Raw genomic sequence first — 12,624 nt, 5'->3', positions numbered from 1 at the left:
GGCTGTCATTTTCCCTTCCCAGACCTGGAGCTGATATATCCCATCTCCCATGTCCTTAGTTAACACTTCATCTTTCACAACCCACTTGAGGGTATAGGGTCCTCAACAGGGAAGGCCGCACTACTCCTCCAAGCAAGTCATATCCTCTTACCACAACTGTGTGTGTGGTCCCTTTCCATCTTGTTGACAGTTCTGAGGGCCTGCATGACTACTGTGTTGCTGTTTCTCCTCTAGACAGTGAACCCCTGGGGAGCAGTCCCTGGATATGGATTCAGAGTTGTCACTCAGTACCAAGATCTGACTTTTACCCATCACTCATCACACAGTCAGTGTTCCCAACAGAATGTCTCCACATTCTTGATAATAAACATTCGTCGACTGGGTGAAGGTTTCAGTATCCGTGAAAGAAAGCAGCGCCCACCTAAATTGCCATCCCTAATATTTAAAATCCAGGATTCTAAAAGCTATTCCACCCTCCAAGTTTGGTCACCTAAAAGTCCCAGGAAAACCCCCAGATTACATCTCCCTCATTAACAACTTGGTTATCTTTCAATTCCCCAAGGCACTGGGAGCTCCCAAGCCCTGGGGATTCAGACAGCAAAAGAGAGGAGATCCTGGTGAGTCACTGGCAGTGACTACAAATTTCAGTTTCTTCCAAGCTACTTGCCACTCTCCTGCTGTAGTAACTGGGTGGGAATACATCTAGTATTACCCAAAGATTGCCTCCCTTCCTCCTCTCAGTATCTCTGCAGGAAGGAAGTGTAATTCTAGAATAAACACTTCCTGAGAGCCAGGCATGTTCTCTGTGCTCTCTATATAACCCACTTAACACAACTACTCTATAATGAAGTAACTGTCATAGACTTCGATTTTACAGATGAGAAAAGATTAATCTGCAGAAAAATCCTAGAGCCCCAGAGACCTTGTCCTTTCTGTATGTACACCAACCAAGTGTGTTCCTTTCTTCAGACAGAATCTATCATACACCAACCAAGTGTGTTCCTTTCTTCAGACAGAATCCATCACTGAATCTAGAAGCTCACAAGTCTGCTAGATCGTTCATACAGCAAACCCAAGGGACCCACCTGCCTCCATCTCCCCAGGGCTGGAACTGTATACAAGCTTACACTGGGATTCCAGGTCCACAGTGAAGATAACAGGCCTGCAGTGGGACACCTGGCTTTTTTTCCTTTTTATCTGGGTTCTGGAGACAGAACTCATAACCTCGAGGCTTGCATGACAAGTGCTTTGCTTAGCACTGAGTCACTGCCTGCAAGACCTTGCTCTTGACCACTATATAACATTGACTATCATATTTGAAAAGCAAATGTGGCCCAAAAGTGATAACAAGGACATCTGTGTGACTACTGTGCTCCTTCAGGAACAGAGGTCGGAGAGGAAGGCAGTGGTTAGCATCCTTGCGGGTAACAGGACAAAGGCTGCTTTCTCAGGTTGAAACTTAAGAACCATGTATGTTTGTGGAATGAACACCCGACAGTTGAATTCACCCTCGATTCAACAACAATCACTAGCCCGTGGGGCGCTTCAGCTCTGCCCAGAGCTGCGGTTTTGCAGCAGGATGCAAGCATCAATTATCTGAAACACTTTCATCCGACTGGGACTCCACGTTTGTACTTTAACAGCATCTCACGACCCCGCAGCATCTCCAGCAAGGGGACTGTAATCTTGCAGATAACAAATGCCATCTCCTGCTCACATACTGTCGGGACTTAATATGAATTAAATTAAAGGATGCCATCTCTACTACAGCACTACTTTTAAGAGTACCTGACCCACGCACGGTTTCTCAGCACCCATTGAGTTTAAATAATCCAAAGCCACTGAGTCCAAGGTCGTACATGATCTGAAGACCTTCAGAATACAAATCACCTTCAGGCCTATGCCCTTTCTACTTACTGATCACTGTACCTGGATTATTCCTAGATCTGGCCTGGTAGCGTCCTTTTCAGCATTCTGTTCACCACGCTTGTATCTCCTCCTTCCCCAAGCTTGGCCTTCAAGGACCAACTTCCCACTCTACATCCTTCCATATCCGAAGCTCTAATTCACCCTGGCCGGCAAACCTGCACTCCTTCAACAACTGCTTTTAACCACAAAACTGCTCGACACACTTAAGGTTGCCGGCTTTCTCCACCTCAGCTCAAAATACCAGGGAGAAACTAATTTCTAAAGAAAACATTTGCAAGTGATAATGTAAACGTCACCTCAAAACAAAGGCGGTAACCTAAGGCTGGGCTAGCTAATTTGTGTCTACCGAAGACCTCCCCGCTAACCCCACAAGAACCCGATTTGGCTGGTGGTTCACACGCCTTTTCAAGAACCGAAACCAGAAGGGTCGGAGGAGGCTGCGGGCGGCTGGCGCTGCCTACCTTGAACTCTGCGGAAAGTTGGGGCGTGTATTCGCGCGTCCAGAGCGCGCGCACCAGCGCCGCCAGCTGCTCGGTGACCTCGGCGCGGCCGGGCGCCGCCCGGTAGCGCCCCAGCGCTAGGAACTCGGCCAGCAGGTCGGTGTTGCTGAGACACTGCACCACCGCGTTCATGAAACAGGTGTTGCCATGGTTCTTCAAACCCTGAGCGCCGGGCGGACGCGCCCCGTCACCTGAAGATATCTGGGGTTGAGATCCCGGAGGACGATCTGGCCCTGGGCTCCCCGCAACGGCTGGTGCCGGGCCCGGGGCACAGGCAAAGCCCCCTTCTCCATCGCCATCGTAGGGACTGGGCTGGGCCGGGGGCCGGGGAGGCGAGTCCCCCGAGCGGGAGCGGCTGCCCAGAGCTAGCAGGAAGCGGTTAAGCAGGCGGCGCAGGGAACGGCGGCGGCGGGGCCGGGGCGCGGGCGGCCCCTCTCCCAGTGCGTCCCCCGCGCCCGGATCCATGCTGACCACGCAGGGTGGTCCGGGAGCACAGCCCCCGGGGCCCGAGGTGGACCGGCAGCTTCCCGGTCCCCACCGCCTCCCGGAGGCGCCGGGCGCCGGCTACCTGAGAGCCAGGTGTGCGGACACCGGGAGAGGGCGGAGCCAGGGGCGGGGCCGTCACGCCACGCCCAGCGCGGGAATCCGGCCCCAGGGCAGCTCGGGCCGCCCGGCTCCCGCCCCCTCGGCTCGGGCTGGGAATGCACTTCCCCGGAGCCCGCCTAGTGGGCTTCCCCGCCCTTCCTTCCCGCCTTGGAACAGTCCTTCCCCGCCCATCACTAAACTGCAGAGATAACCCGGGGATGGAACCTTCAGAAGCGCCCTGGGAAGCAAAGCCCTGGCTCTGGCTAAGTTTCTAGTCGGGGAAGCCAGGTGAAGACTAAGAAAAGTGACCGGCGAGCGCTGCCCCTGTTCAAGCCCTGTGTCCTGAGAAGCGTGCGCTGGCAGCTGTGCGGGTGGGGAGCCCAGGCTCAGCTGTGTGCGGTCAGGTGGGCGCCACTTCCTTGCAGCCTTTGCCTACACGGGTCACCCCAGGACCTGAACTGGGAGTGAAAGTGCTAGTGGGTTGGGAGTTTGTTTTCTTTTCCTTGCTGTTTTGTTTTGTTTTTTTAATAGCACAATAGGTTACAGTCATTTCCCCAAAACTTGGGAGATTTGATTGTCCTGGTTTTCATTGGTGAAGGGAGCTCGGAGAGGTTGAGACTATGAAAGGAGAGGAACCGGAATTCGACCCTCCCTAGGTGCACTGCAGAGTTCAGGCCCTTTTACAACCCTAATGTTTGCTCGGCAGGAAGTTTTCCGGTTCTCAGGCGCGCCCCCTACTCGGTTGCTGCTTCTCTCCTCCACGCAAAATCCTGGCTGTATCCTTACCCAATCAGAATTAGTTTGGCCTTGCCCCGCCCTTGATTCCCGGGGTAACCCTGGAGGCCTCTGCTCCTTTTATGCCTTAACCGTCAGGTTTATAATTAATCAGGCAAAGTCTTGCAAAATGAATTTCTCATCGGTTTGTAGCTTTCTGGAGTCAGAATTACATCAGAACCCCCCCCCCCCAAAAATGTGACTTGCTATTTAATAAATAAGTGGTCATCATTTATTAAGTATCCTCCCCGATCTTCACATAGGATTGCAGCAGTTACCTCTGTGCCAAAAAGCTGTATAAGTTAAGGATAAAGAAGAAATGTAATGTGGAGACTTGAAGTGTAAAAGGCCACCATCTACCTTCTTGGGAAAGATATCCACCTGGTTAATTAATTTATAAGGTTCATTTCATCACCCTGCTGTACTGAAGACACCATGGTCTTGGCTGACACTGATAAATCATCCCCCCTGTTTCACTTTGAGATCATGTCAAGATCTCAAACTCGCAGGGAGGTTTTGTTTGGTGACAGTTTTAGGTGATTTGTTGCTTTTGTTTTGCTAGGGTGTTGTTGAGAGGGGAGGGAGTCTGTCACACTTGTGTAGCTGAGGTTTGTCTGGAACTCTCGCTCTCAACCTTAGCCTCATGAGTGCTGGAATCCTGGGTGTGTGTCTCCACACCTGGCTAACACAACTTGATGAAGCACTGGTGTTTAACTCTGTGGGGAGTGCCATGATGCAGTATCAACCACTTCAGCTCACACAGGGCTCACAATGTCCGAGCAGAGATCTATTCTTACTTGGCAAAGTCAAAAACTGGAGCTGAAATTGTTCTATGAGTTTGCTGTAAAGGCTAATTTTTGATCAATTTTGATTAATTTTGATCAATTCGATCAAATTAAAAATCACCTGGGAGTGCCAGGCAGTGATGGCTCACGCCTTTAATCCCAGCACTTGGGAGGCAGAGGCAGGCAGATTTCTGAGTTCGAGGCCAACCTGGTCTCAGAATGAGTTCCAGGACAGCTAGGGATATATATATAAAATCAATCAGAGGGTCTTTGGGATATAATAGAGCAGGTAAGGTTGCTGGCTACCAAGCCTGACAACCTGAGTTTGATCTCTGTGAACCACAAGATGCGAAGAGAGGACTACCCCGAATTGTCTTTAGGCTTTCATATGCGTGCTATAGCATGGACACATACTAATAAATAAATAAATAAAAATATTTTAAAGCTGGAGATTGGAAGCATACCTCTGGATGAGACTGTAAGGTCGATTCTTGAGAGGGTTAATTAAGTTGGTAAAGACTCTCTAAATATGAGAGACACCATCATATGACCTAGGGGCCTGGAGGGAATAAAATGGATAAGGAGAGCCCCCTGCATCCCTCTCTCCTTCCTATCTTCAGTGACTGAGTATGTATGCTTCACCAAGAGGCTCTCCTCAAGTGCCTGGGGCAAAGCCACCACAGTTCAAACCCTACACAGCCATGAGTCACTGCTCGTTAGATCACTGCTGTCAGATATGTGGACACAAGCTATACAAGAGTTAACTAGTACACCTGCGAAAAGACCTGGCTTCAAGCCTGACTGCTCATACCACTTCACCAGTGAACCGATCATTTAAAGGGTAAGTCTGGGCTAGGGGGATTAGCCCTGTGTGCGAGGCCCTGGCCCCGCACTCACCGCCACACACAGGTGATCCGTCCTCATCTTATTTTTATAAGGAAATAGCATCCCTCTCTGGGAACAGCTCAGGAGGAATGCCTATGGATCTGGATTTTGTGAGACACAGAAAAGAGATCATGGTCAGAGGATAGCACCTTCAAATTTATTAATAATATGAAAGAACATATATGTGTATGTATATATATATATATGTATATATATATATATATACATACATATATACTGGATAAACTTTATCATATTTCAATTTCGACATACAATTTAAGATAGTAAGACATATTGTAAAAAAGGAAACAAGTAACTTCAAGATAAAGTATTTTGACTATAGAACAAAAATAGGTGTGAGAAATCAAAACGGGTTCTAGAGTTATCCAAACTTGGTCCTGGGCAGGACTGTGCTAGATACAGGGTGGAAGCTGGGGAGATCCAGAGCGCTTCATGAAGCAAATGGGTATTTCCACCTCAAGATGGCCCCGTCCGCACTCACACTGACGATGTACTGGTTTCCTGGGCTTATCCGCATGGCCATGATGTTGCCGCTGTGCCCCACCCCGACGTGAGTCACTTCACCCTCATTGTAGTCCCAGACTTTGACCAGATGGTCATGTCCACCTGAAAAGCAATTGCATGGCATTGCTGACAGGGACTCACTGAACAGCCCTGGCCTCATAGAACTGCTTCATTTTCAACACAGTGTCCCACGTGCCAACTTGAAGGAAGAAAAATCCATATTTATGTAAAGCTTTTTTTGATCTAAAAAAAAAAATCTATGTTCTAGTAAATTTAGAGTGGAAAGGAAAGTATCACCCAGGATTAACCACTAAACACAACAGCATTTTATCTCCTTCCTCTGTTTGCAAATGCAGAGGTATAGGCACATTGATGGGTACCCAGTATATCTAGTTTGATATCTTTTTTTTTTTTTTTTTTTTTTTTTTTTTAGGTAAATGTATTACGGCTAAGGTGATATATTACATTACATCTCTGTGTAATATCCCTGGCTGTCCTGGAACTTGCTTTGTAGACCAGACTGGCCTCCAACTCACAGAGATCCCCCTGCTTCAGCCTCCTGAATGCTGGGATTAAAGGCATGTACTTTTTTTTTTTTTTTTTAAGTCAGTGTGCTTATGGAACTTTGATTTACTTGAAGCACTTATAAATGTCCTGGAGAATCAAAGAGCCTGGCAGGAAATTGTATTAATGCTGTTCCATTGGCCTCCTGTAGTAAATGCCCCCAGACATCACTGAATTCAGTAACAAAGCAAACTGTGATGGTTAGGCACTGAGTGAAAAAGAGAGCAGGTGGTCTACCTATTATTATCCTAGCATTCAGGAGCCTGGGGCAGGAAGATCACTAATTCAAGGTCAGCCTGAGCTACATATAATAAGACCCTATCTCAAAACAAATAAAAACAACCACCCCCCCCCCAAAAAAAAAATGCAAAGAAAAGCAAGTAGAAAGCTTGGGACATTTAAAGCCTCATTTCTGCTCAAAAAAGCAAACAGGCATATAAAGCTTAGCTTTTCTCTGTGCCCTGCGCACATGTCATCCTTCATTGAAGTGTGACTTTTGGATCTTTCCAGCTTTGGTGGTGGGCTGTTCTGGGCTGAATGTAACCTAGATGTCCTTGAGACCTTCTACTAGCTCTCCTGACTCCCCCACCCCCACCCCCTAAGCGTTCCTTGCCCTCCAAGTAAGACAACCGTGGTTTACTTATCTTATTCAAGACTAACCTGTAACAAAGTGTGCTCCTTCCTGAGTGATATCCATACCATTGATGGACCCAGACAAGGAACCTTCCAGCTCTCTGATTACTGACCCATCAAATACTTCCCAGTAAGCAATCTGGAATGCAGGAGAGAGGAGTTAGACGGGAGTCAGTGGAATCATCCACACATATGTTAACAAAAGATGCCTCCACTTTATATAGAAAGTAGCAAAAATACACCATGGGAGGGGACCAGTTGGAATTATAAATAGGCCATGGCGAGGGGGTGGAGGAACCATTTCGTTACTTTTAGTATTGGTTTTGAAGTTTGCATGCTATTTAAAGAGATGTTGATATGTGATAAACCTGGGTTTCGACGAAGATTTTTTGATAAGGCAAAGCAGATTGAGTCTGCTGCCACGTGTAAAATAGATGGCTCTGCTCCTGAGACCTGAGGAGGAGGGCCAAGCTGCAGGCCCAGTGGGAGGGAAAGTTCTTTCTGGAGGATGGGGAATGAGAGTTCTGGAGACCGGGCTTTGCTAAGTCACTCACCCTCCTCCTCGCCCCACTCCCCGCCCCCACCCCACCTGTCCTGTGACTGGACTGGATATCATCTTGCTCCCACCCACCCCCCACCCCACCCCACCCCTGCGTGCCTCCCATCTTTATCCACCGCCAAAGCTAAACTACAACTTGCCTTTGTGGCCTAAAATCAGCAACATATTCCAGAGGGTGAGATTTTAAGAACCTGAAAACCTAATCTTGGTCCCTGCCTGGGAAGGGAGACCATGTTGGGGAGCAAGAAGAGACAGTTGCTGAGAAGGGGATACTTTCCTCTGACTGCACTGACTGTGTAGGGCCAGAGAATCACCCATGGGGGTCAAAATGCCAACATGCTTGCACACCGTTTGCATCTAACCTATGCACATCCTCCGCCTGTGTACTGTACTAAGTCTTCTCTAGATTGCTTAGAAAACTGTTATCACATCATGCAAACACTACATGACTAGCTGTTATTCTGTTTAAGACATAATGACCTAAAAAAAAATAAGTCCTGGACATGTTGGAAAAAAAGATTGAGTAAAGATACAGTTCACCCCCAAACCCTACCCCAAGCAATTTCCAGGCATTTACAAGTGATTGAATCTGTAGGCATGAAACTGTAGGCTGTGGAGGGCAGCCTGCACCTACCTTTCTGTCTGTGCCACTGGTGATGATCTGGAATTCTTCTGGGTGGTAACACACACACTGGAATAGGGTATTGGCCAGGATCATCTGATTCCTTCTAAGTCGCCTGGAAATAAATTCAAACGCTCTGGAACCTGACTTTGCTTCCCCTAAAAAATACTTATTTATTACAAAGTGTGCAGTTGGGAAAGCTTAGAAGGGGTTGATTTTTCTCTCACTTCTCATGCTGCTTACACAATAGCACTTGGGTTGGGGGGGGGGTGTTTGGTTGGTTTGTTTTTGTTTTTGTTTATCAAAACAGAAGTCTGCAGAGCTGGAGAGATGGTTCAGTTAAGATCGTGTACTGCTCTTGCAGAGGACCCGAGTTTGAGTCCCAGAATTGGCATCAGGCCACTCACAAAACTGCCTATAAATCTGTTCCAAGAAATCTGATGCCCTCTTTTGGCTAAACATGTACGTACATGTGATTATTTAAAAAAAAAAAAAAAAATTTTTTTTTAAATAGACACCTGGCTGCTTTGTCCTGTACTTATGTCTCCTTATGTCTCCTCTCACTACATCTGTCAGTAAAAAGACATAGGCAAAAGGTGATACCCCTTCCTCGGAGAAGATGCAGGTTCAGATGCAACCCATCATCTCTCACACAATAACCCTGATTCTCAAGGCCACCATTGGAGTCAAGTGGTAGTCCCTGGAAACTGCGTGGCAAAGGGTGGGGAAAGCTTGTTTCAAAGGGATAGTCTTGGGCCCGTCAGAAGTTTGGGATGGAGGCCCAGAGATCTGTATCTGAAACCAGCCATTCCACTGATTGTTACATGCACACAAGTTTGAGAACCCCTACCTTAGGTGCCATGGAAAAACAGTATATATGAGACTTTGGTGGATTCAGGAATATGCATAGACTTTTCCACCTAAACCTCCCTAATCTGAAAATTGGAAATCTAAAATAGTCTAAACTCTGAAACTTTTTGTCATTATTAACATGATATATAAAAAGAAAAGATGAAGGAAGGGAGGGAGGGAAGAGAGAGAGAGAGAAACAGAGAGAGAGAGAGAGAGAGGTTTTAGAGGACTTTCAGATTAGGATGCCTGTTCAAGAAGCATGGCTGTATCTAGTGTGCCGGTGGCTGTTTCACAGGCCCAGCTCCTGGCTGAAAATGCACCCTCTGCAATTTCTTCTCATACTGGGAGCTTTCAAACACAGTATTTGAGCTGAGGATTTTTAAAGACTTTTGGCACACATTAAATATTCCTGCTGCACAAAAGGAAGGTGTTAAAGATTTGAGGCAGTCACAAGCCAGCCACTAAAATAAACTCAGATACTCCTTCATGGTGCACACTTTCCCAGTGCAGAGGTCACATGTCTATGGGTATGAGCCTTGAATCAGTAACTCCACATTGGAACTTATTAGACATGAAGAAACACAGGTGCCATCTAAATCTGTTCAATGAAAAGCTACATACAGAGCTCTTGGGGACAGAGGTGTTGTCTACATAGTGAGTTCCAGGACAGCCAGGGCTACATAGTGAGACCTTGTCTCAGACAGAAGAAAGAGAGAGGTGGGATGGGAATCTCCCAGTGAGTGGAAAGCCAAGTTGGAGTTAGGCCCATCTAGAAAACCAGTTTGCTTTGCTTTAGAATTTGGGATTTTGTTTTGTTTTGCTTTGCCTGTGTGTGTGTGTGTGTGTGTGTATGTGTAAATGTACATGTGGAGGCCAGAAGTTGACGTTGGTTGTCTGCCTCAATGGCTCTCCACCTTGGGTTTTTTTTTTTTTTTTTTTTTTTTTTTTGAGGCAGGATCTCTCACTGATCCTAGATCCACTGGTTCAGCTACAGAAAGCCCAAGGGATCCTCCTGCCTCCACCTCCCAAGTGCTGAGATTCTAAGTGTGCACCAGTCAGGTCCCTGTGCTTAGACTCCTAGCATCTAGACTGTATCCACAGCCCTGCATTTAGATTTTTAATAACTTAACCAGAAATGTTCTGCTTTTGCCTCAGTCCTCGCCCCACTCTCTCCAAGCAGGAACAAACAGTTCAGCAGGGCATGGTGACACACACCTTCACTCACAGCCACTTGAGAGGCTGACCTGAAAGGATCTCTTGAGCCAATGAATTCAAGACCAACCTGAACAGCACAATGGTACCCCATCTCAAAAAAGGAGGGACATAGTCTTTGATCATCTGTACCCCCTTTGTCCCTCTGTACTTAGTTCAGCCTCTTTGGACAGTTATGCAAATGGTGTGCATCCCAGGGGTGGTATGGGAGTGATGGGTTGAAGGAAGATTGAGGTAAAGAGTCTGGTTCCAAAATAAGAAAACAGAAAAAAAAAAAAAATCAACAGCCAAAAATTTTAAAATCAGCTTTGAAAACTCTCTGAATGACTCCTATGGTGGAGTTCACATGTTTGGGGCTGAATAGTTTGGCATTGTGGGTCTGTGACTTACAATGTAAGCAGTCCCTGGGAATGTGGCCAGCGCAGGATGCCCCTCCCAATGCTTCCTCCCAGGGCAGACTCATGACCTAGCAGAATGACAAGAAGAACGTCTTGCCCTGTAACTTTCCTTGTTAATTTGCAACATTTAGGTTGAATGGATTCACATTAAGTCATGCGCTGCCACATATATCTGTAAAACTACTTCCCTGCCTGGTATTTAGTTCTTCCTGGAGACCATATTTCCCCTATTGGAATCTATAAATAACCCTTGCACAGCCCAGGAGACCAAGGTCTTCTCAGAACCTCTTCCTGCTGTCATGGTTAATCTTCATTGTCAACTTGCCTGGATTTAGCATCACCTAGGAGATACACATTTGGGCACATCTGTAAGAATGTTAACAGGCAGGGACAATTGAATAGGAAAGGCCACCTGGATGCCTTATTTTTTTTTTTTTAAATCTGGGATCCTTGAATGGATAAGAATGAGAATGTGGGACTGGAGCTATGACTCAGTGGTTAAGGGCACTGGCTGCTCTTCCAGAAGACCAGAAGAACAAGGTGCACTTCTAGCACCCACATGGTGCTCACAACTATCGATCACTCCAAGTGCAAGAGCACTGATGCCTTCTTCTGGTCTCTGCAGGCACCAAGCGTGCATATGGTACATAGACGCATATGCAGCCAAAACACTCATACATGTAAAAATAAAACTAAAGCCACACACACCCCACCGTAATGGACTGTATTCTCAAACCACGAGCCAAAATAAACCCTTTATTCCTTAAGTTGCTTTTGTGAAATATTTTGTCACAACAATGAGAAAAGAGACTAAAACAACCTCCTCGGGATCTTTGCTTATGCTCAGTAGAATGCTGGCAGTGTTTGGGTTTTTGTAAGTGTTGTGCTGTCCTCCCTACCCATCCCAGATACTTACACAAGGTCCCAAATGATGCATGTCCCATCAGTGCTGGCAGTGACACACTCCTCATTGTTCTTCTTCACCCTGATACAGGACACAGAAGACTTGTGCTCCTTCAGAGCCTCCTCCAGCTTCTGAGTCTGGCAGCCTATCTGCCATACCCTCACCTGTGGGCACCAAAGCACTGCCTAGCAACACAAACCCAGGACTTTGAAAAGGGATCAAGAAAGATACAATGTTTCTATCTCTGCTGGGTGGGACTTATTTAACACTGTTCCCATTTTTAGCCAGATAGGGTGGGAATGCAACACTTCCGGGCAGGAATGAGTATGAGTTGTGACCATCTTCCCATGAGTAGTAAATGGTGCTGCTACCAATATCCAGACCTGCTTCTACTTTGGGAGAAAATAATCAGGCTCCTGCCATGAGAAATCAATATTGTGAGGGCCTCTGCTAAGCCCAGAGGAAGAACCTGTCTCCTCACGTCTGCTGAGCATGGCTCTCCAATTTCTCATGCCATCAGGAAAGCTCTCGCTACCCAGGGCCATATTTAAACTTTCATATCAGCTATTCAGTTTTAATCATTGGAAACTGATGTTATTCATCCTCAGAGGATCAAATAGCCATTGTCTTTTATATATTGAGAAAGAGTCTCTGAATTTTAGTGCAGGTACGTATTTAAAAATGAAATGGAGAGGCTGACAAAAGGACTCGGCAGTTATGAGCACTGCCGGCTCTTCCAGAGGACCTGGGTTTTATTCCCAGCACCCACGTAGTGGCTCACAGCTGTCTGTAACTCCAGCCCCAGGGGATCCTATGCCCTCTTCCAGCCTCTTGCAGCACTGCACACACATGACATAGACACATGACATGCAAACATCCATATACATAAAAATAAAT

The 12,624-nt window shown here is 46.8% G+C and overlaps 2 protein-coding genes across 3 annotated transcripts in view; both read right to left on the bottom strand.

Annotated features, from left to right (window-relative positions):
- Nucleotides 1-3,012, bottom strand: part of Usp43 (ubiquitin specific peptidase 43) — a 61,549-nt gene extending 58,537 nt beyond the window's left edge. The window contains exon 1 of one of the 2 annotated variants that reach the window (XM_034508105.2): nt 2,391-3,012. In XM_034508105.2, the coding sequence (XP_034363996.1) occupies nt 2,391-2,894 (504 nt within the window). In that variant the 5' untranslated portion in view covers nt 2,895-3,012. The remainder of the gene's footprint in view (nt 1-2,390) is intronic. The other variant, XM_034508104.2, reaches the window with a different exon arrangement.
- Nucleotides 3,013-5,593: 2,581 nt separating this feature from the next.
- Nucleotides 5,594-12,624, bottom strand: part of Cfap52 (cilia and flagella associated protein 52) — a 40,977-nt gene continuing 33,946 nt past the window's right edge. The window contains exons 11-14 of the mRNA XM_034508106.2: nt 11,740-11,891; nt 8,374-8,476; nt 7,208-7,319; nt 5,594-6,085 (exon numbers count right to left, since the gene is read on the bottom strand). Coding sequence (XP_034363997.1) covers nt 5,910-6,085; nt 7,208-7,319; nt 8,374-8,476; nt 11,740-11,891 — 543 coding nt within the window. The 3' untranslated portion in view covers nt 5,594-5,909. The remainder of the gene's footprint in view (nt 6,086-7,207; nt 7,320-8,373; nt 8,477-11,739; nt 11,892-12,624) is intronic.

This window comes from Arvicanthis niloticus, chromosome 6 (assembly GCF_011762505.2).
Source record: "Arvicanthis niloticus isolate mArvNil1 chromosome 6, mArvNil1.pat.X, whole genome shotgun sequence".
In the NCBI taxonomy this organism is placed as follows: domain Eukaryota; kingdom Metazoa; phylum Chordata; class Mammalia; order Rodentia; family Muridae; genus Arvicanthis; species Arvicanthis niloticus.
This window is presented reverse-complemented; position numbering and strand designations above follow the sequence as displayed.